The sequence below is a fragment of the Melospiza georgiana genome, chromosome 4 (assembly GCF_028018845.1).
Source record: "Melospiza georgiana isolate bMelGeo1 chromosome 4, bMelGeo1.pri, whole genome shotgun sequence".
Taxonomy (NCBI): Eukaryota; Metazoa; Chordata; class Aves; order Passeriformes; family Passerellidae; genus Melospiza; species Melospiza georgiana.
In genome coordinates this window covers 46,945,452-46,968,767 of record NC_080433.1, presented here as the reverse complement: position 1 = coordinate 46,968,767, position 23,316 = coordinate 46,945,452, and the positions used below count along the sequence as shown (strand labels likewise).

General features: G+C 38.8%; 1 protein-coding gene across 2 annotated transcripts; it reads right to left on the bottom strand.

Moving 5' to 3' along the window:
- Positions 1-1,246: 1,246 nt before the first annotated feature.
- Positions 1,247-22,785, bottom strand: MDM1 (Mdm1 nuclear protein). 2 transcript variants are annotated; one of them, XM_058022666.1, is made up of 15 exons: positions 22,263-22,785; positions 21,216-21,321; positions 19,711-20,063; positions 19,180-19,296; positions 17,301-17,444; positions 15,644-15,777; positions 13,448-13,547; positions 10,284-10,322; positions 9,743-9,918; positions 9,092-9,373; positions 7,335-7,480; positions 7,113-7,213; positions 5,959-6,199; positions 4,831-4,899; positions 1,247-2,593 (listed from the first exon to the last, which is right to left on the bottom strand). In XM_058022666.1, exons 1-15 carry the CDS (start codon positions 22,416-22,418, stop codon positions 2,487-2,489), a joined length of 2,271 nt encoding a protein of 756 aa, XP_057878649.1. In that variant the 5' UTR covers positions 22,419-22,785; the 3' UTR covers positions 1,247-2,486. The 2 variants fall into 2 exon arrangements, with proteins under 2 accessions (XP_057878649.1, XP_057878650.1); XM_058022667.1 differs by lacking the exon at positions 22,263-22,785 and adding an exon at positions 21,793-21,873.
- Positions 22,786-23,316: the final 531 nt, after the last annotated feature.

The window sequence follows — 23,316 nt, the reverse complement described above, 5'->3', positions numbered from 1 at the left end:
TAGCAGAGAACATGCATAAAGAATTTTACATCTGCTTTGAAGACCACAGCACACATTTCAGCAGCTTTGCACTAGTGTAACTCAAAACCAGTGTTTTTGTCCACACTTCCCTTAGAAAACTTCTGTCCAGAAGTAATTCAATTAGATATTTCAGGCACATACTAGAAGTTGTTTAGATGGGAAATAATGCCCAGGGATGTGTGAGATACCATGAACTTTCATTCCAACATCTAAATTGGTGTGTACTCCTATGCAACCAAAATGTGTCCCCCATGTACCATAGCTATTCTCTGCCTGGCAGAAATCAATACACACGGGCCATACTGCACACATCTGACAAACTGAGCTACCTCAGATGCACCAGACTCACCTGTGCCACTACAGACAACACTGTGAGCAACACTGGCACATATGGTGTTATAGCATCTGCCACTTACAGGCCTCAAAATCAGACCTGCACTAAAACTCTTGACAGAGCTGTCAGACAGCCAGGAAAACCAGGCAAACATAGAAAAACAAAGAAAGAGGACACAGTTCATAGAAGTCAATTAACAGGTATCACAGAGAAACAACGAATGATGAGAGCTCTTGGCCAGGGAAACAAGGAGAACATGTTGATATGAATAATGTAGATAGGTACTGCAAAATCAATGCACGCCACAGTAACGTATCATCCTGAACAAAAAATATTTCCCCTTTTAGCCATTAAGTTTTCCACTATAAAACTATCATTTTAGAGGAAAAATGGAAATTTTCATCAATGCTGTTGCACATTTTCCCTTCCAGTAGAAATTTTATGACCAATTATAACTTATACCTTAAGTGCACACCACAGAACAATCCCAGAAGCCCTTGAGATAAAATAAAATACCTTGTTTGTTTCAAACAAGTCCACTGGTAGGAAGCTACTGTAACATACAATTTCTGAAAGAAGCAAACACCCTTTACTAACATCATCAGTACTGGACAGCACTAATTCACTCACTCTTTAAATCATTAGTTGGGGGCTGACCCTTTGGGCATTGCAGCCCTTCCAGTCTGTGCAGCACCATTTAAAATACCTGCAGTGAGCTGCGATTTCTAGGGTCAACATATCTAGCTTCAATATACTCTTTCTGAGGTATGAAGATCAGCTCTGAGGTAACTTCTTGTGTTTCTTAAGTCTACAGATATTCAAGCTGAACAGGTGAAACAGAGAATAGAGAAGTGGCAATGTAATAGGCTTTGCCAAATTATCCAGCGTAACTTAAAAAGAAACAAAGCAAACAACCGTTTTTATTTTCAGTAATATGCATACATAATTACATACAAAATGCAATCAAGTGTGTACAAATTTCAAATTGCTCTTGTACAAAATGTTCAAATTAAGTAGTATTAAAACCTGAAGCCACACAGAGAACTAAACTGCTTGCTAGCCACATATTTCCTCTACTTCATTTATCTTGTCTGCATCACTTGGAAAGATAAAATGAGCTGTCAGCATAAATCACAGACACTTTTCACTGTAACAATCATAATGCAACATGAAACAATCATAATGTAACAATCATAATCAGTCTCCCCAAAACAGGAAACTAAGATAAGAGGTAATTAAAATATAAAAGTCAAGGAAAAAAACATTCTTTTGAGTTTACTTAAAGAGATCACTAGTCCTAAATACCTGAGTTTGAATTGGAGCTGGGAAACACCACTGTTTAAGGTGGCTGAATTTGCTTTTTCTAGAGAAGCTGAAATTAACATGGATCTCAGTCTACAAGACAAGCATTCATGTTAGTATAGCTGACAAACTTCAATACTGTACACTGAACTCTGACAGTCATCCTGGCCAAAAACCTGTGGACAAAGAACAAACCATAATGCTTCGCTTTTCTTAAACTCCTGTGTGTTCTGCTGTTAATGACACTCTATGTTAGTGTCATTAAGAAATTAGAATTTTTTGGTAAAAAGTTAAAAGCAGTAAGTAATAAAAGTAACTCTTTGTTACAGTGCTGTGTTATGCTGACAATTCATACAGTAACATAAACACATATACCACAGCTGCCCTTAAGATAACTCGACAAAATAAAGCAACTGAGATATTTGGTGAACAATGGTGTTGCCCCTGAATATTGGTCCAGGTCATACTGCATGACTGCAGCAAATACCTTGAGAAGTCACACACAGGTTCCATAAAAAAATAATTATCTCAGTGTCAAAAGGTGGCACGGCACTGTAAAAAAAAGCCTCACAGGCTGTTGTAACAGAGTGAATTAAGACCTAACTCTCAGAAATAAAGAACATTAATTTTCAACATCATCAGTTTAAATACTTAATTTTCAAGTGGGATGGCAAGTCGTAAAAGTTGAGCCACATCAATGGTAAGTGAAAGGATGCTGTGTGAAACCTACAATCACTGTATTTTAAAATGTACACTACAAGTTTGTACAATTGTACAATACAAAATACATCATTTTAGTGAATAGTTTCTGTACAACAGGAAGGAGAGACTACGCCTTGCCCCAGAAATCCTTCCTCTTCTGAGCTCGTTCCAGGATCTGAGACGCAAGAGAACTAGATGCTGCCGAGCGAGCAGAAATCTGAGACAGCCTGTCGTCTGTGGGAAAGCAAGGGAAAAAGTAAATAGGAAGATTAAACATACATATTCAAACACAGCTGACATTTTTCGAATATTTTTATGCCCTCTTTCACAATGGATGCTAAAATAGTACCACAATATACTTCAATTCAATTACTTGGCAACTGTCATGCTGGAGAAGAGACTCACAAGGAAGCCTCTAACATGTTAGGTAAGTTTAAGAGAGTTACATTAGGTAAGTTTAAGAGAGTTACATGCCCACCTCTTGAGAAACTCCAGAATGAGACCCCTGTGTTCACCTGGGAATCACCCAATTCTCCAAGCCACCTTGATCTTTACTCTCCTGTGTCAGAAGACCTCAGGAATTGTTCCTCTGCCACTGAAGTCTATATAGATTACACTCTGGTAATGACATATTCTTGAAAGCAATCCACTGCTTCAAGCGAAGCAGACAACCTTAGAATAATATGACTAAAATATCAGAACTCATGCCTCTAAGAAGAGTCCTTCTGTGCCAAATCCAGCTAGTGTGCCAAAAGCTGCTAAAAGGAACGTGTCTTCTGAAGAAAACAGAAGTTTACCACAAAGACAAGAAGAAGCAGGCTTTAGAAATAGACTTTTGGAGGGTCTTCCTTTGGAATACAGGGTCCATTTCACACACAGTAAAACTCCTAACACTAATCAATCTTGATGCTGCTTGCTTGATAAAGCACATTACAATTCTTCAACAGCTTTATTAAAATGTTCCTACAAGTCTGCCAAGATGGCCTCTATGAAAAATGACCTTAATTACTCGCATTCTCCTGCAATGGATTAGAAAGAACTGTATCACTAGCTACCAGATGTGTCACCAACAAAAAAAAATCCAGGGAAAAATTCCTCAACTCAATCCAAACAGCACCAATATTCTGTCAGTGTTTGAATTAACTTTTCAGCAGAGTTTCTAAATTCTTAAAACACAGTTAATCTAACAGCCTGTAACAGGATCACACACTATGTATAACAACTATATTCCCACATATAAGAAAAACTGCAAACTGCAATTCTGCAAACTGACATGTCATTGGAATAACTCCCAGGTTTGTACCTGAACAAATATGGGCATACAAAGTATCTGAGAGCTGGCACATTTCACCTGTTTCTGCAAGTTCAAAAAGTACCATTCAGCTCACAGGGAAAAATAAAAAAGAAACAGCAGCTACAGCATTTAATCTGGGCAGCAATCTGTGTGCAGCAAGCTGCAGAGTACTACAGGATTTTGCATGTTTTATGCAGTTGCACAGAAGCTTGGCTGAGCCATCTGCACCACCCACATATTTTGCAGCCAACTGCAATGAGTAAAACAGAGAATTAGCCTGAACCTTGGTTAAAACCCAAGGAGCAAAGAAGCGCCAAGGGGTACAAAAATAAGCTTTTGGTGGTATAACTATAAATAAACTGCAATCAGATTCAGATATAAACCTGCTCTGCCATAGTCTGAGCTGAACCAAACACAGGTGATTGGAACTAGCTCAGCTCCACACCAGGCTCAACCTCAGACACCACACTAAGAAAAAGTGTATGGCAGATACAGTGCCTTTGGTTGACTCATGCTACTGAAAGAGTTTATTTATGTCTGCCCACAAAAAGGCCAAGAAGATGCAGCTGTGCAATGGCTGCTCTCGTAGATTAACTTTAAAACAAACATTAAAAAAAAGCCCAAACCAGCAATCAGAATAGCAGCATGCCATAAGCACCCCTAACACACTGAGCAGAGGAAAGGTGGGACAATTAAAGTCAAGAGGGATCATTTCATGTTGCACATCTGGGGCTAAAGTCTCAGAGGCAAAACCTTTATCCTGAAGTTTGTGGGACCGTTAAAGTCGCAACCAAAGTTACTCCAGCTGCAATTTGGGCTGCGTTGCAGTTTCTTTTGGTTGCTATCAACACAAAGGCTGAAAAATGTGTGTGCAGAAAACAATTTAAGGTATGGGACTAACCAACCTACAGTAACCATATTGAGAGCCACAATGGTCTGCTAATTTTCAGCCACATTTAATGGTTTATTCATATTCCTTAAACCTTCATATTCCTACTTCAGATTACTAGGTTGAACATGTTCAAATTATTTTGATAAAAATACACTGCAGCTACTCAGGCAAACACATAAACCATGCATTATTTACTGCATTCAGAAACATCTCACATTAATGCAAAGTTAAAATTTATTTAGGCTACATACACAATTTACAATAATACTTTGGGACAAGAAATACCTTCATCATTACGGTTTCTTTCCCGAAGGGGCAATTGGAAAGTTCTCACTTTTGGATTGCCAAGATTCCCTAGGACAAAAAGTCAAAAGGCACAGATTGGAATAATTTCAAAATTGACCAAAGATAATATTTCATTTTAGAACATCTAAAAATGTTGTAACATTATTTCCAAAACAAGAGTCTTATAAATAGCTCACATGAAAATTCTACCAGACTCATTTACCCTAGGATGAGGTAAAATAATCTTGCTCCACTGCATTCCTCTCAAGACACCATTCTTTGGTACATGCTACAAGTCACTTAATGCACTGCACTCAAGGTGCAGAACTAGAAACCAGCACAAATTGTAACCTTTCTGAGGAAATTCTCTGCACTTCACCTTCCTGCTTAACCTGACAACTGCTCGTTCTGTTCTAGAATAGAAATACTACTTTTTAGCTGATCTCTGTAATCAAAGGACCAAGAATTGTGGGACCTAAAGCAGCTGTGGAAAATCTTACCGGACTAAGGGGACAAGGAGTCTTTTCCTTATCAAATTTACATCCCCAGTACCCTTAAACACTGTTAAAAACTTTTTAAATGCTTCAGTACAAATCTCTCCTCAGCCAAGAAAAGGTTTTTCTCAATATCCAATAAACCTTATAGAGACAGTTTTCTAGTTTCCTTATCCTGCAGAAATAATTTTAAGCAGCTTACCTCTCGGAAATCCACAGCTCTTTCAAAATACTACTACATGACAGAGGTCCCACTTACACACTGCAGTTAGGAATTGCAGCTGGAAGAGTGTCGCACCATCCAGTTGCAGCTTAAATATTAAAATTTAGAGCTGTTCATGCTAAACCAAATTATTGTCATGAGTAGTATTTATTGAAATTAATAAAGCAAAATCAGACAACAAACTGATCACTGTAATACAGTGATCAGTGGAATCTGAAACTAAGGTGGATGTTGTGCCCATTTCCTCAGCAAGACTAACCAACTATATAGTTAAAAAGCTTTTGTTTTTAAACAGCACAATCTTTGTAGATACTGTAAGGCAGGAAGCTCAGCACCTTTTGGCCTAAGCACAGCACAGTAGTCACTTACATCCTGCATCAGTCTAACACAGACTTAATAAACAAAACCCACCATTATGCTGGAATTCTGGATCCTTAAGAGTCCCTTGAATACGATGAGAGAGACTCCAGCAAGGCACAGAGCGGCTTTTTGCTGACTTTGACTGCTCTTGATGGGCTGAAGCAAGAGGAACTTGCTCATCAGCAACCCTCTTAGGAGGCCACTGGTCCTGCCTAAGTGGCAGAGGATCCACAGTTCCCAGCCCAGCAGGTGCAGAGTTAAAGAGTGAAGTGGCTTCCATTCTCACATCAGGCTACAAACATAATAGAAAGAAAAAAAAAGAAAGGATCAAAAAAGCACAAAACCACAACATCTCATATACAGCCTCCAAGTACAGGCCCTCACATATGCAGCAAATGTTGACTTTACACTTTTATACTTCTCATGCAAGTACTAAAAGAAAAAGTATTCCAAGCTTGTGAGTGTGAAGAAAATCTGTTCCTAATAAAAAGTATTTAACAAGGACTGAAAGTAATCTAATCAGGTCAAACCAAGAGTTTATTTTCTAAAAGTGTGATTTTTTAGATTTTACAACAACATAACCAACTCATGCAATTGTTCTGCTTCTGTTACAGAACTTACTGCAGAGGATGTATGCTGTCAAATGGTAACTCTCTTTGTAGAACACAGCGCAAGCACAACTGACAAACAACTACCAACATTCTGAGGATAACAACTCCTAGATGATTCTATTTTTCTTTTAGTAACTACCGAAGTTGCAAGTAAAGTAAAAGCAGCACAAAAGTAAAGGAAAAGTGGAACTATGATGGTACACTAACCTATCTTTTAAATAAGCACCCAACCTCTCCCCTTTGAGTTTCTTCCAACTCAAGCAATCTGCAGTTGTGCCCTATGTCAATGGCTACAATAACATTTAGGGGAAATTCTACTAGCAAACTTTTTGTTTTTCCTTAAACAGATCCTGTGCATTTAGTCAAAGAGGCCAAAATGAAACACCTCTAATGTCACTCCAGTAGTCTCAACTCATTTGTTTGACACCCCAAAAAAACCTAAGCATTCAGACATGCCGTTTTTAGTCACAGATACTGACAATTTTAAGACAGTAACTAACAACTAAAGAAAAAGATTTCTTAAATAAATTATTAATTATTACTTTAAAAGAGCATTCCTAAAATTCATCATGGTAAGTCTGTTTTCTGGCTCACCTGGAAGGACTCTGTTTTGGTAGGGTTTGTTGCTGAGTTTTGCCTTCTCTGAGGTGAAGATGAAGACTTGAACTTTGGAGCAGACACTACAACAGTACCTCCTGTTGTATTGGAAAATATTAAAAATGCCTTATTACATTAAATAACCTAATAAATTAATTCAATTACGTATTTTTATCTTTAGTTCTTGAAATACTGCTTTGCATTTACAAGTGTTTTTACCAACAGCTGGGGTAGTGTGATTATGATGAGTCCTTGGGGATCCTGCAAGAGCTCTCAGCTTCAGAGCAGGGTGCTTGCTGCCTCTCCTTGAGGATACAGAAGAATCTGACACAGCTGCAGAAGTGTTCAATACTAACGCATTCTCACTGAAAAAAAAGTGAGTAATGATTAAAGGATTAGCTAAGGAAGGACTCAGGAGTTTTGCACTCAAGCTTTGTTTCCAATCCATTCCTACAATGAAGCTCAAGGCAAGAGAGTTAAGGCCTTAACACCCCAACAGCCTGTAGCTAAAACATCTGCTTGCCAAGGGGAGTCCTGGATTCCAGCCCTTAAGCCTCCATTTCTGTATTTTGAACAGTCTCAAGCTATAAATCCAGGCTCCCTTTGTCCTGAAAAACCCTGAGCATACTGCTGCACAATACTGCTCAACAGAAGGGCTGGAAAACTTTGAACCCAGAAAAACTTCAAACATGATTGTTGCCTTAGAGGTGGGAGTGTGGGTTTCACATTCTTCAGTCAATGTGGTAGAACTGAAGCCAAATATCCCAAATTTCTGTAATGGTTATAGCCCCTAGGTTATTAGATACACATCATAATATGATGTAAATACATATATCATACATTTTATATGTATATATAATATACATCAGCACTACCACTTCAGTCCTCTGCCTCCAGGTGCATTTCACAAAGAGCAGCATATCCACAATGTGGAGAAACCTGATTCTATCTGTACATGACAGACACATCTAGGCAAAGAATTCCTCATTTCCAGCTCTCAAGAAGGTAACATGCAAGCATTAAGCTGCTCTGCACAGCTGAGTCCAGTGCACATCCCAGTACACACAGAACAAGAAGACAGAAAATGGTCAATGTCAATCAGATACATCTATGAACTAGACTATCTCTAGAATTAAATAGAAACTTAAAAAGGTTTCTAGATGCAGGTTTTGAAAGCCTACATTTAATATCTGTTCAAGTCTAACATCTCGATTTTTTTTTGTTTGAATACACGCTATTACTCCAAATGGAGGCAATTACAATTTCTTACCTTTGATTAGTGCTGCAACACCAAAGATAAAATGCAACGAGGAATACAAAATGTGTAGCTGACATGGCTACAAGGGTCAAAGCTATTCGGAATTTTATGTCTATCAAAGTAAAATATTCTTCTACAAAAAAAGGTATGCAAAACATGCACAGTAACAGAGACTTCTGAAACTAGATACAATTTGGATCTCTCAAATGTCAAATACTATACCAGGCACATACTGAGCTGATCTCCCAATATTTGTGTACACCCTGCCACATTTTTCCCACCCATGCTTAGTAACATAACCACTGGTGATTACTGCATATTAGGGCTTTTTTTCCTTCAAGTCCTTAATCTTTGTCCATTAAATGCTTTAAGAAAAATAGATGCCTATGTACAATATTAGCATATATCCTCTCCTATCAAATTACTGTGGATTTCATAGTTTTGGATAAAAATATTAGAATCATTCATGAGTCTGGAAACTTCTGTCTGTTAGAAATCCAGCATTTTTAATCATAGGTCCACTTCCATCAACCAGTCCAGTGTCTTAAACCTTTTCATTCCTTATCATACTGTTGAAAACAGAAGTACTACCACACCAAATTACACTTTCTTTAATACAAAAACTATTTAACCTACAAATGTTTATAATATATACATATATATACACATATACACACACATATATAGATATATACATGAAAAAACCATTCAGTTTTACCCTTCAGTTTTTGTATCTTCTTTAGCGTCCTTATTGTTTTCTGCTAATTGCTGGGCCATGACTGCAGCCTGTTCACCTGACTTTTCTTCCTCTTTGTCTTCTGCTGATTGTTGATCTTCCCTTTCTTCAGTACCTTCTGGTTCATCCCAAGCTAAACGTCTTTTGACTGGAACAGTTAAAGCATCTGACATGTCTTTCTTTGTGCTGTCCTGATGAGCTTGCTCTCTGGAGTCAGGCTGCTGCAGCACTTCAGGGCTTGCTGCAGTCTCTTTTTCAGAAACACTGGGTAAGAAAGAACACAGCATTTTGTACCTCTGATTTGCACAACACACATGTGTCTACACAGAACATATTCATCCAGTTCAGTTCTTTGCAAGAAGAACAGTTCATTACAAACTAGTATGAATGATATGATGAATGGTTAAATTGCCACTGCAGTTTTACTTGATGCTTAAGCACATCCCACTTTCAAACTAGATTTTATGAAGACTCTTTCCAAAAATGCAGTGTACATTAGGGCTGTATTTTCAATTTGAAAGCAAATTAGATTATGAGAAGTACTCAAAAAACAGCTACTTCCATACAAGCCTATATTCAGCATTTTGCTCAGCTTCAAAGCTGCAGAATAACAGGCAGGAATGACAACCTTACCCAGCAAGATCTAGTGCTCTGATGTTGTTGCTGATTCCTTCTTCTGAACTGGAAGTCGAGGACACATCCCAAAGACTGTTATTATCAGACAGGATCTGATTGAAATGGTATCGGGAGAAGTGTGTTCCCTCTACTCGTTGCCTGTAAGCCTTTGCTCTTTCTCGAAGCTCTCTCACCTACACATCAAGGTTTTGTAAGTTTCACAGCTGTTTAAACTTCACTATTAGGCTACTATAAATATTTGCATTAGCTACTGGCAGCTAGGAGAGAAAAGCAGGTTATAATACATAATACAGGGCCAGCCACAGCACAAACATTGCATTGCATGCCACAGTATGTGTAAGAAGATGAAAGCAAATATAATATATTCAGTAAGCATGTTTGAGCCATGAAGCCAAAGCAAAATTGGCAATTATTCATTCCATGAGCACAAAAATTTATGCAGTAACTATGAATAAGTTTAGTGCTGGATTCTAATTTTTCCACCAGTGCTCAGACACAGTGCTCCAAACACTGAAAGAGGAACTTGGATGCAACCAACCTCCATATACCACATGGAATTTAGGGTGTTTTGAGATGCCTAAAGAGAAGAATACAGAGTTATTTTAAAATTTCTTATTTTTCCTCTCAACACTCAAGATTGATATTATTATTATCACCTTTGTAACTTTACTTCAGTCTAAGAAAGAAGCTAAATACTAAATATCTGCCAACATAGCTCTATGCTGCCTCCCTGAGATTCAAATAAAGCTCTCTAACAAATACAGTCTGCACTGGCATTCCACCAGTTTTTGCCAAGCTTGAGGAAGTTAATTTAGATTTCTAAATATCAACATTCAAAAATACATTCCCCACTAACTTATGATAAATTGAAATCAACAGATCTATGTGTATGGTTAATACTGAGTTTGTATGCTGCAAACACTACCATTGTCTCTAACTACATAAACATTAGTGAAAAGTTAAGATTAATACAAGAACTCTGGGTGCTACGGTATGCAAGACATAGCATCAACATTATTCCTTCCAGGCTATCAAGTAACTGCAAGAATGAGATACAAAACTGTTCAGGTGTCAGTTTTACTCCAAAACAGTAAAAGTGATAACCTCCCTCTTCAAACAGTATACAACATCATTTTTACAGTTAAGACCATTTAAACTCTTGCTGTCTTGTGTCCTTCACCCAAACACAATTAAAGTGCAGGGAGAAAAAGTAAAACCAAGAAGTTTATGTTTAAATTATTAAAAACAATTTTGTGATATTGTGTGAATTCTGACTTACTAAAAAATGGTCCACAAGAAATAAGCATTTGTCAAAGAGCAGAAAAGTAATACTGACATTTCCTCTACCACATTTTCATAGCTTTTCTTTTTTATTTTTTCTTCATGATAGATTTCACATCATTCCTCCTGCAAGGAACAGAGTTAATGGGCTAAACTCAGCTAATCCCACTAAAAGTAACTGGATGCAGCAGATGGATATCCAGCTAACATCCCACAATTTGACCCACTAAACTTCTAAAGAATAGCCCATTAAAAAGATATGCTTGTCATTTTCAAAGAATTTGAAATTTGATGTGCAAGTGATTTACTGGATTACTCACTTGAACTAGAAGAATAAAAAATTAATTATGATAGCCAGAATAGAAAGAATGTAAATCCAGAGCAAGAGGGTACCTCAGGGGGAGGAAGAATACTAAGTCTCCTGTGAATTGTGAAGAAGTACAAAGGACAACCATCTCCTTCAGCAACTCAGCAGGCAGCATTAACTCAGCAGGACACAGGCCCTAGGGAGTCCAACTGCAATTACGAATTGCTCACATTAATTTTTCAAAAGCATAATTAGAAAATAATTTTTTTTTGGTCAACTGCTGAAAAGCACACTTAATAATAAATTGCAGAGAAGCAGCCTACAAATAATCACTATGGCTAAGGTCACACCAGGATTCCATAATGGCATTTGCCTGTTTGGACTCAGAACTTCAGAAAGCCTGCTTTGGACAGAAAGTCACCCACATGCCAAGCAACTTCTTTCTAGTTTCCTTCAAATCCCTTTTCAGCAAGAAAATCTCTGCGGAAAAGTCTGATGCACTCCAAACATATCTTGATTGTGGGAAATCCTTGATTTTTCATACACTCTAATTAAATGCCACGTGTAAAGCTGACCATCCATCTTCCACTTCCAGTCTTCTCATTCCTTCCCTCAACTGTACTGCAGCGACTCCTCCCAGCTGACTGTGCACAAACACACCATATCCCAAGGCTCACCCTCTAGTTGCCTCCACTCAATTGCTCCTAAAGCTGAGCACTGCTCCTTATTGGTTTGAATGTTTCATGATGCAATATCCACAAATTAAAGTATTATATGCCAGAAAAATGACCTCATGTTCTACAGAAACATTCAGTATACCACTTAGGCTGCATGCAAGAGTTAATAACATTTTGCAGTCTTAGTTACAGTAAATCTAATGCATATATCAATGCATATAAAAATTAAAATATTGCTTCTTTTCAGTCCTCTAACATCCTCTTGAGGCTATTTACAAAGAATAGATTGTCTCATGCATGCATACACAAACTCAGATTATTAATCATCTCATACTTTAATATACTTTAAATATTGAGATTTATTTCTCATTATGGACTCTGTATATATTCTGAAATTCTTTCTTTTTGCTAAAAGCAAAATTACTTGCTATATTAAATCTAGCAAGAAAACACAGAACTGAAAGCTACCAGACTACTCCTGCAATTCTCAGAGAACCTTATTTTCAAAGAGAACCTATACTCTCAAAGCCCAGCACCCCGGAACCATTTCCTCCAGTTCTACCTTCCACATCATCGTGGTCTGAAGTGATGAAGAAATTCACATTTCCAAGTATTTGCCACACAGGTGCCCTACAAAGGCTCCCTCTATCAGCTCACAAAGGCTCCTCTATCTTCTCTATCAGGGAGACGATTACTACGTCAATTCAGTGAAATCAGAGTTGCAGAGCTAGCTCTAGCAGTTCCTTAGCACACTATTTATGGTTTTGATTTCCTTGACTAACTCAGGAATCACACTTAATGCTAAGAAATGCTGTGGTCTTGAAGCTTCTCAGCATTTTCATAGCTCTGTCAAATGACTTCATGTACAGTATAACATGAATTGCAGTTTCTGAATAAACAACAAGAAAATACACAGACTGAAACTTGCAAGAAAATTTCTCTATTCTATGTTGTGTATGACAGAATTCAGTGGATTGCATGTAATGGATTCAGGCACGGTAAGCTACAGAACTGAGCCTGACCATAAAGCCAACCTAGGCTGATACATTTTGGTTTTATTCCCTTGGAATCTCCTATCATTCAGCCCCGTATTTTGAACACTTCTGCTTGTTACAACCAGGCTGAACATCAAGAATAAAATTACCTGTCGCAAGAGACTCTGTCCTGAATGAACCTGATTGTACAGGAAACAAAATTTCTCCCTCACTTTGGAGGTCACATTAATAAATTTTTAGTCTTATAATCTTTTTTCTTTTTCCTATGTATTATACTGACTTGTCAGAATCTAATTGTCTTTGCATACTCACCTTTGGGAGCTTGAGTCATTAGCACTACAATCTCAAAGCTGTATCTAACAAATAACACAATTCAAAGTTTTGCATCTAAATATCAAACTACAAAGCATACTCAGGCTTCAGATTTTCTAAGAATACTCACCTGGTTATGAGTTTTACTCTTAATACGAGACCAAACTCCGTCTTTGTAGAAATACTGGGCTGGAGACAAAAATTTTGACCTATATTCAGTGTTCATCTTCCTAAGAAATCAAGAATGAGGAGAAAAAAATAAGAGTAAAGTTTGATATTCAAAATACTCTTTAAGAACACTTTTAAAGTTACTCAACAAGCATAAATATACTTGCACCCAAATGCCAGTGAGACACAAAAACCACATGCACAAACAAGAACTCAAACCAACACAACGAGGAAAGCTGTCAAAAATACTCATTCACAGTTGGTGGTCCTTCAAGTACTTACACCTACTAATTTTTCCTTGCAACACCTCCACCAGAAGCTTTTGTCCTGACAGCCAGAACATAATACACACACCAGCCTCAATTACTTCAATGCAAAGTGTGGGACCTTGATTTAAGTCACTGATGAAGGTACATTTAGTAAAAATGCATGGTTTGGCATTAATGTGTCTGAGACATTTCCTTCTATGAACTCCATTTTAAAGGCTCTCTGCATATGGGTGGGGTGAGCTGCTGGAAACATCTGACTGCCAGAACACTGGTCAGAATAATTCATCTACATCCTACTGGCTTTGATCTTCAAAAGGCCTCAGTACTTGAGAAGATGGGTTCATTTTTCCATTCTGCCACACACATACAAACACAGAAAAATTAACATCATGTAACCTATAGGAGGCAGTAAGTAGTACTTCAAGTCCTTAAGAACTGTGGATGTATCAGCTTAAATCTAAAGATATTTTTGGATTTAATCATGCTTCACAACATTACCAACTTAATTTTTATATATACAGCACAGGGTGGAAAAGCCCTATTTTTCAATCTTTCTTCAGAAATAAGTCATAAAAGTCTGAAGTCAGAGCATAAAATGAACGCAAAAAGAAAAATACGAAGGTCAAAAAACCCTTTTTATTCAAAATTTCTCTCAATATGTCCTTTTCTTTAAAACTGACAGAAATCCTTCACTTTTGGTTGCCAAACCAATGGACTAGCACAAAAAACACAATACTGTTGAACCTGGATCCCAGTCATTCTGCTGCAAAAGCAGGCCATGCATTGCAACACAGCTTGCATACAAGCAACAATCCTGTCTGCATATTCAGAACTTGCACATTTTTACAGCTATTTGCCCAGTGATTTTTAAGAGAATTTTGTTTTGTGCTACTACACTACAGGCATAAGAGGCAGAAATTTGTCTTTAGATGAAAAGAGCCCCAGCAAATGATCAAGAATTTTTTGCACATTACTCACTGCAAAACTGACTACAATCTACTGCAAAGAATATGAAAACCAAGTAGTTAAAGGTTTTAGCTATACCATATCCTCTCCCTTTTCCATAAACCAATTTTACTTCATAGAATTTTGGATCATTTTGTAATCAAATCCCAATATCCACCAGTCTCCCCTCCCATCTTCAATTTAATGCCTTAACACTGCCACAAAGAATGAAAGCAATTGCTGGGGCATACATTAAGCACAAACACAGGAAAGATGGAATAATCTATGCATTTTAAAGCCTACTTCTTGGCTTTTATTGCTCTTGACATATCTCGGATGTGTATGAAATGGAAATACAATTTCAATTTTTGCAATGTAGGCCATGTGGCAAAAATAAAAAGATACTCTGATAGCACTCAATAGCATACAATTTCACTTCATTTTCATGCTTGCCAGATTACTCTAAAAAGGACAGATTTCTTTCATTTATCTTGTGTGTTTGCTTTTATTACTCAGGCACACAAGGCTTTACTGACCAGAATAAGCAGACATCAAGTACAATCACCACAGTTTTAAGGTGTGGAGTAGGCACAGTAGATAAAGTAGTTTGAAAGGTGACTTCCAAAGCACCAGTTGAAAGTTAAGCAGCAGCACTGCACTGATTCTATTTCACTCATGCTGTATTCATTACTACTACTGTTGTTGCATCACAAGGTTCAGCTGAACAGGAGTGGTTACAAAGCTTTCACTTTGCTGCCCAGAGAAGAGATGGAAATTAACATCAGGTTTAGATGTACCCACAAGCAGCTCAACCTCAGTGCTGCAAGGAGCATCTGGCCCTGCAACTGCAGCATGGTGTGCTTAAAGGTCCACAGTCCATCATCCTAAACACTGGGCCACTGTACACCTACTCACTAGTCTAGGTTTTCCTGTTTTATACATACCCACGACTTGTATGTAAAGTGAGGGGCTTTGGACTGATATGTTGCTTATTATTTTGTTTAGGATGTTTCTGTTCTGATTTCCCTTGTTTTGTTGCATCTTCTGCTGGTTTTTGAAACGGTTCTTCCCTCTTACTCTAAGGCAAAGATAATTTTAAAAATACCACATTAGCTAACAATCTGAAAACCCTCATATTTCTTTTGACATCAAGCACTTGCAAACAATTCACTTTTGTGTTAGCTGTTTTGAATATTTAATACAAACAAGAATACCACATTCTTTTTTAAGATAAAAATAAACTAGCAAAATGCCAAAGTTGAGTGCAACATTCTGCTAGCTAGATGATCCATTTTGACCACTTTACAGAATTACTTCAACATGGAACACAGAAATAAAATAATACAATATCTACACATTCTAACCTGAGTCCAAAAGGTAAATTTTAAATATTTATTTTGTTTTATAAATGTTTAGATTGATTTGCTTGGGTTTTACAAATATTTTTTCCTGATTATTTCATTCTTTCAGAAATGCAATGCATGACTTCTAATTATGCTAGAGATCTTCAGAGATATTGTTCAAATTCAATTTAAAAAAAATTTAGAAGCCCACCAAAATCCCCCAAAACCTTTTCAAGATACTCATCAGAGACAAGGTATTGGTATAAACAACAAATTTTTAGGCATTTTCACAAAAATTCCCTTCTCATGACTTCTCTTACTTCATTTATTAGCTGTTCTCAAAAAGTGACCTGAAATTCCAGTATTAAAACCAGATAAATGCTTCCTGAAAGCCTCAGGCTTTTCAAGCTTTTTTCATATCTACTAAAAGGGAAAAGGGTACATAAAATTTCTCACCCCCAGATGGGATTTAAAGAACTGGGCAGATCTGAGTTTTAGATGATAAAGCCTCCAAGCCAACAATCCCCTCAGGAGTACCAATGGCTTAGTTTAAGCCAAGGCACTGCATGCTAAGTACACCTTTAGCCCAGCAGTGCTCCTCATGAACACCTTCTCTCACAATGGCCCTTTCTGTTCTGCCAGCAACAGAGATGGGTGGTGAGGAGACTCAGATTAACTGGGAGCATCACACAGCTTGTACAACCCAGGCCAGAAGATTCCTAAAAAACCAGAATGACATCTTTTTGGAACAGGTCATAAGGGAGCTGACTCAGAAAGGCAAAAGAAGGAAGATGTATGCCCAGTGGAAGCAAAGTCAGCTGACATGGAAAGAATACAGAGATACTGCTTGCCACTGTGGGGAGAAAATTCACTATCTCTGATTTATGAAATTCAAAAGTTCCAGACCTCCTGTCTAGCCCTACTGCACACCAAGATACAACACTAGTACCAATCAGAGTATAAATCAGAGATTTAGATTGCAGAAACTATCCTATTAAAAATAAAGTGTCAATTGGGAACAACAACAAAAAATAGAATCACTTCAAAACTCAGAAACTTAAAACTAAAAAAAATGCTCGACAAAGGACCCACTACAGAGCCCCAGAAGAGCAGAGCTGTACAGAAACCACTGCTGAGTCCAGTGTCACCAGCAACACTAAATAATTTCAACCTAAACCCACCCCCATACAGAACAGATCACACTGCAGAACTACTATAAAAGCTTTTCTTTCTGGGAAGTATTTACTTGTTAACACACCAGAAATTCTTTCTCTTCTGAACCATCTCTCTCTTGTGGACTCTTAACAGGAGGAGACCCCTTGGAATTTCTCTCATATGCAGCTTCAGAAGTAATGGCAAGAGGTTTAACCGGAGGTATGGATTTCTTTGTGTTGCAAATCAGCTGTGTGGGAGGAAGAAAACAAAGCAAAGAAAAAAGTGTGATTTGTTTACCTTAAGGCTAAATTTTCAAAATCTGTTAACTTATTCACACAAATACACTCACATATGAGTGAGTCATCTGTAAAAATATAGCATGTGTAGACTAATGAACTTCTAGGAGAAATTAAAGAGAAATTTAAATACATTTAAAAGTGACCAAGACAGACACAGTTAAACCTGTGATCAAACACTGTTCTTACTGAAACTTACTATCAAAGGTTTTGTTTATTTATTTTCTTTTTTGTTCACCTTCAGAGCTGTATGTAGGATCATGACTTTCTAAAGGCATGCCATAAAACTTCCACATGAGTCCTTAGTATATGTCCTGTCCATAAGTAACAAAAAACTGCTCTGAGTTTTAGAGTTGGATGCTTAGAGCTTGAGCAAATTGAAATCCACTCCTTTTCAACTAACATAGTATTATAAATCAAGGTAGAGAATTTGCCTCATATGTGGTCATGGGGTTCCAAATTTCAAGACTGTGCCATATGTGAGAACCATACATTTTCCAAAGATTTGCTAGGAGAATTTAGGTCTGAATTATAACCTAACTTGGATACCTTTGATATTTTCACAGAATTTCTTCAAGGGAAAGGCATTGTCAGTATTGAGGTATATTTTCAGTCATATCAACAGTGAACAATAACAACTTGTTAATATGTATAATTTTTAGCATTAAATTTTCCCTAGGTTCTACTTATCCAAGTATAGTGCCTACAGACTTATTCTCACTGCTTCTTCTTCTTCTGTGTAAGCTGTGGAAAAAAGTCTTTCTTCCAAAAAAAAGCACAATGTTCACAAGCATTAATAATGAAACTATCAAACTGATTGCACACAGAATCAAATGGAATTCTTTTTGACTTTTTCCATGAGGTGACTTTCTGGAAACTCTCTCTTCCTCAAAAGGTCCTTTGTCTTCTCTATAGTACTATCATGTATTTCAGTGAGTTTTCATTGGATAAGGGGCTGTTGGGAAACATATCCTGCAGTAAATCCACCTGCTTGGCACTCCAACAGAAAAATACAGGATAGTGATTATTTTAGTTATCAACATTTATTGCCTCTGAAGATGTTACTGAAGAAAGAGAAGATAAATGCAGAAGTGCCAGCTTTACACTGTGGAATGACCTAAAGGCTGAGTCTCCTAAGTATTCTAAGTCTCCTAAGATCCCAGTAACAGTTAATTAATACACAAAGCAGTCTCATACTCTTTGTGGTCTCACCAGAAAAAGCAGCATTTTCAACCCTACAAAGCCCAAAAGCTCATGAAATGTATTAAAATGTCACAAGCCTATCTTAAAACCAGAAAATTCCACTTTTAAATATAAGCTGTTCTCATGAAAGAATAAAACACTAGAGAGACACACTTAAGGGCTTAGAAGTGTACGTGCACAGAGATGGAGACTGAGAGTAAGAAACTGGGGCAAAACAGGTAAATTAATGCAAGCAGAAGAACAGGAAAGAGCAAAACATAAGGCCTAAGGAGAACAAATACTTAGGTCTGATCACAATAAAGAATCACATGGAAACAAATAATTTTTTTTCTCTCTATAGAGAAGTGTAGCATAATTGTAACAACATTAAAGTTTGTCATTCCTCCACCAAAAGAGCAAAAAAAAGGAAATATTTTTGAAAGGAAAACTTTGCTGATACATAAAAGAAAGTATTAATTTGCTTTTTGGAATATGTAACGTTACCTGTTCAGCTGCAAGTATTGGTGACTTTTCATTAGGACTCTTCCAGACAAACTGGCTTTGATATTCAGAATTTCTGGGGATATTTACATCTGCTTTCCTCTGCAGGGCTCTGTGAAACTGACAATGAAAAAAAAATGCAATGATTGTTCCCTTTCCTGCAATATTTTGCAATTTAAATATCTTTCAATACACACTTTCAAAACAATGGTTTGGGTTTTGGTTTCAAGAACAAAATGAATGAAAAGTACATTTTCTCATTATAGGCAACTACCCCAAAATCTACACATTATTGGCTAAATCCTTGTTAAACTGAAATCAGCAGTGATGTCGCATTCTGAAGATGCAAAGGAAGAGCAAATTCTATTGAATTAAGAAACTTACTGTTCTCCCAACAAAGAAGGTACAAGAGTATCAAAATACAAAACCAAGGAAAGAAACAGTTCGACAAGAGAGGCTGAGCATGGTTATGAAATTACTGTTAGTAATTTTTAGACTGGTCGATTAAAAAAAAAACCAAACATATTCCCTTACCCCATTACCCATTATTTCTGATTCCTTTTTTGGAGATGAAAATGCTTCATTTTGATTTGGTGGAGCTTCTGAGGGTGATTTCTTCATGTTGTTCTCTGCAAGGGCAAGAGCTATTTCACCACCAGAATCTACCATATGTGACTGAACTTTTGGGGGGAGTCTGGGTCCTTCTGGTGTTTCAAGTTTTTCCTGATTCCCATTATCATTTTCGTGGTCAGTGTGCAACTCTGCAGCTTCAGTCTCCAGCTGGTTATTCAAATCACAATCTGCTGGCCATTCAAGGGACTTCGAAATCTGTGGATTACGGTAAGGTACCCTTCTCTTGGAAATGAATTTTGGTTCTCTTGTGATTCCTGAGAAAAAGCCATACTAGATTTAACAAAAACATTCACTGAAGACATAATATCACTCTGTAACAACAATAAACTGAAAGTTTATCATGCAACTGATTACTAGAAAGCTTGGAGCAGTGACAGACTATGAATTACAGGCATTGCTGTGAAATTCTGTGTTCTTTCCTATTTGCAAATTACTTTCCTTTACACTAAATAGACAGGAACATGGTGCTCCAGAATCATGTTGGATTAAACCATATAAAGCAAAAATGTCCACAGGACAACCCTGTGCAAATTGATTCTGGGAGATGAACAGCAAGAAAACTAACAGCCAGTGAAAAGAACATGGTTAACCCCATTGCCAGTAGTCAGTTCTTAATTACAAGGCCAAAATTCAGAACATTTATTGTAAGAATGAATGCATTGTACTCTAATTACACAGACTGCATAGTGCACTTGCAGTGAACTGCACCAATTTTTTTTTTACTCAGCCTTGTGCCACTACAATAATTACTATTTTTTATTACTCTTTTTCAGAGCACTGCAGTTGTCATCACTCTTCAGCTTACTCCTCTTCCTCAGCTCCCTACAGGTCTTTCAATCCAACTGCTATTTCCTTTTCCTCCTGCTTTCTATCCCCACATTTCCCTGTCATGATAGTGTCTACAATCCTTAAATCCTACACTACAGTATCACAAGGTTTTTGCTGTAGTGGCTGACCTCTTTCAGTTAGCTGTACCTGTTAGGTTCATAACAATTTTACTCTATCAAACTTTGCCACAAGTTATTCTCCCCTTAAAAATGGGATTTTATTTACTATTTCCATAGATCACAAATAAAGCAATCCCACCCTCGACACACCCTAGATGAGTTAACACTGCACCTGTGTTTCATGTTTGGGTCTGAGTTTATGCTGCGTGTCATAAACTACTTTTTTTTCCAATATTTATATAAACACCACTAATTGAAAACAAAGTTTCAGTATAGCCATAAAGAATACGGAGTTCAAAAACACACTCTATCTAAATGATGACCAAGACCATACTTTTAATTTAATTACGAAGTGCACAAACTGTAAACAGCACCAGTTCCCTGTGGCCATGCACTCATCACAGCGAAGCTTTCCAGGCCTTGGCTGCAACCAAGGGGGCAGCTTCCAGGGGCACTCACCAAACTGATCCGACCGCAGTCCTGCCCACAAGGATTTCTGCTGCTGGGACGGGCTACAAAACTCTGGGCTTCTCCATTTGAAGTTTCTCTTGTATTCACTCAGTCCCTACAGCAAGCAGAGAGGAGTCTGTCAAGCCAGCGGTGCACATCCCGCTCCACTGCTCCCGCCGCTAACAGCTCTCCGAAGGGAGGAACATCACCAACACGCTGCTGCAGGATGAGCTAAGCTGGCAGGCTGCCCTGCATCTTCCAAACCCACCCCCGTCGGAGAACAAAAAGTGTTGCTGAGAAAACGTGGAAGCATTTCATGCACCAAAAAAAATCATTTAAAATTTAAAAAAAAACAAAACAAAAAGCATGTATCTTATGTCTTCAAGTAAATGGTTTCAAGAACAAACACAGCCTGGACCCGCTGTCACCGACAGAAGGACAGAACTCCTTCTGCCTTTACCAGCCGGTGCCGCAGCGCAGGCCCTTCCCTTCCCCGCTACCCCGGACCGGCCGCAGTCCCGCTCCTGCCGCCCCCTGCGCCCGGGGCTGCGCCCGCCCCGCCGGGCCCCGCTCCCGTTCAGCTCACCCTGAACCGCACGGGCATGGTGCAGCCGCGGTCCCCGCACTGCCGGGGCCGAGCCCCGCTGCTGGCCCGGCCCGAGCCCCGCTGCTGGCCCGGCCCGGCCCGGTCCGCCTCCCCTCGACCCGCCGGGCGCCTGCGCAGCGGCCGCCCAGGGCGGGCGGGGAGAGCCCGGCCGCGCCGCTCCCCCACCGGCCCGGGCCTGGGGCCGTGTGGCAGCCGGAGCCGCTCGCAGCGGTGCTGCCGGGGGCTCTTGGCGCCGCGTTGTCCACGTTAAAAGACTGGCCCCGGTAACGGTGCTGTGCGGCCGGGCTGTGTGTCTGAGGAAGCACAACGGGGAGGCACCCGGTGTTAATGCATCGCAAGGCCTGCGGGATCTTGGGCGCCTGGTTACAAAAAAATCACGTGTCCACGCATGCAGCTTTACGGTGCTATAAAAACAGCGTTTCGAGAAAGGGAAAAAACAAGTTTCTTACCCTTCTGGAGTCTCTGCGACGGCGTGTCAGCTGCCGGTCCGCCTTCGCCACCTCACCCGACCTCGCCACCCGGTCAGGAGATCTTAATCCACCTTCTTGTTCAGATCTTCCCTCGGGGGTCGCTTTTCTGACTGCCCTCCCCTTGCTAATCTCCATCCCGCCTGGTTTTGGCTGTTTCACATTAAAAAGATCGGGGAGGGCGGTAAAAGAAAAGTGCAGAGGCGGACGTGCCGCCCGAGAACGGCCCGGGCGATGTGTTTACACTGCCTGTTGCCCTGGCTGCCGACCCTCCCCGGGTTCCCTGTTCTGGGAAAAGAACTGCTGTGTTCTGTTCTTGAGCGAGGGCTTTGTGCCCCCTGCCTCTCCCAGGCGCAGGGGTAATGTCAGTGCCAGACTCACTCAGCTCAAGCAGAGTTTAGGTCCGCTGGGACCCTGCGTAACCAGCGAGCAACAATCTGTTACTGTCGATGTGAGGCAGGGGTGAGCACCGATCTGTAATGAAACGCTTGCGAGCAAAGTAAAATGTTCTTCTGCGATGTGTACAGCAGCGGGGGAGAAGAAGAAAGATGCTGCATTGATAGTATTTTCAAGTTTCACACATCTTTATTCATGAATTTCGTGATCAAGACAACAGTTTTGGTATAATTTACTTGCTGATTACACTTGAAACCGCTAGGTCCAGCATAGAAAGTTGTTTGGTTTGTTATTACAGTGATTTATTTTGTGATTTTTCAATCAGGTCTAGTTCAGTACATTTTCTAAAGTAATGTGCAAACTTGCTATAGAATGTGAAAAGCCAGCTGGCAGAAATACAATGTTCAAAATACATATTCCAGGTTTGCCAGAAATCTTTCCTCTTTGATATGTATGGAAACCAGGCCAAACATAATATGTTTTTAGGGTGTTTTTCACTTACCAAACTACAACAATGCTTTTATAGATGGTTTGGGGCTGTCTGAATTTAGAGATGGATTTGATTCTTTAGTGCAGAAACATAGTAGGACACCATGCCATCCTGATATGCATATTTTTGTATTTTTTCATGTCTCTTTTT

What these genes read in the sequence shown, in the direction of transcription:
- MDM1 (XM_058022666.1), bottom strand. Translation starts at nt 22,418, where the DNA reads ATGGAGATTAGCAAGGGGAGGGCAGTCAGAAAAGCGACCCCCGAGGGA. An exon ending in GAAGATACAAAAACTGAAGG is followed by an intron (nt 7,481 to 9,091) that starts GTAAAACTGAAT and finishes CTTTTTTTTCAG; the next exon opens with TGAGAATGCGTTAGTATTGA. An exon ending in TCACACTACCCCAGCTGTTG is followed by an intron (nt 7,214 to 7,334) that starts GTAAAAACACTT and finishes CCAATACAACAG; the next exon opens with GAGGTACTGTTGTAGTGTCT.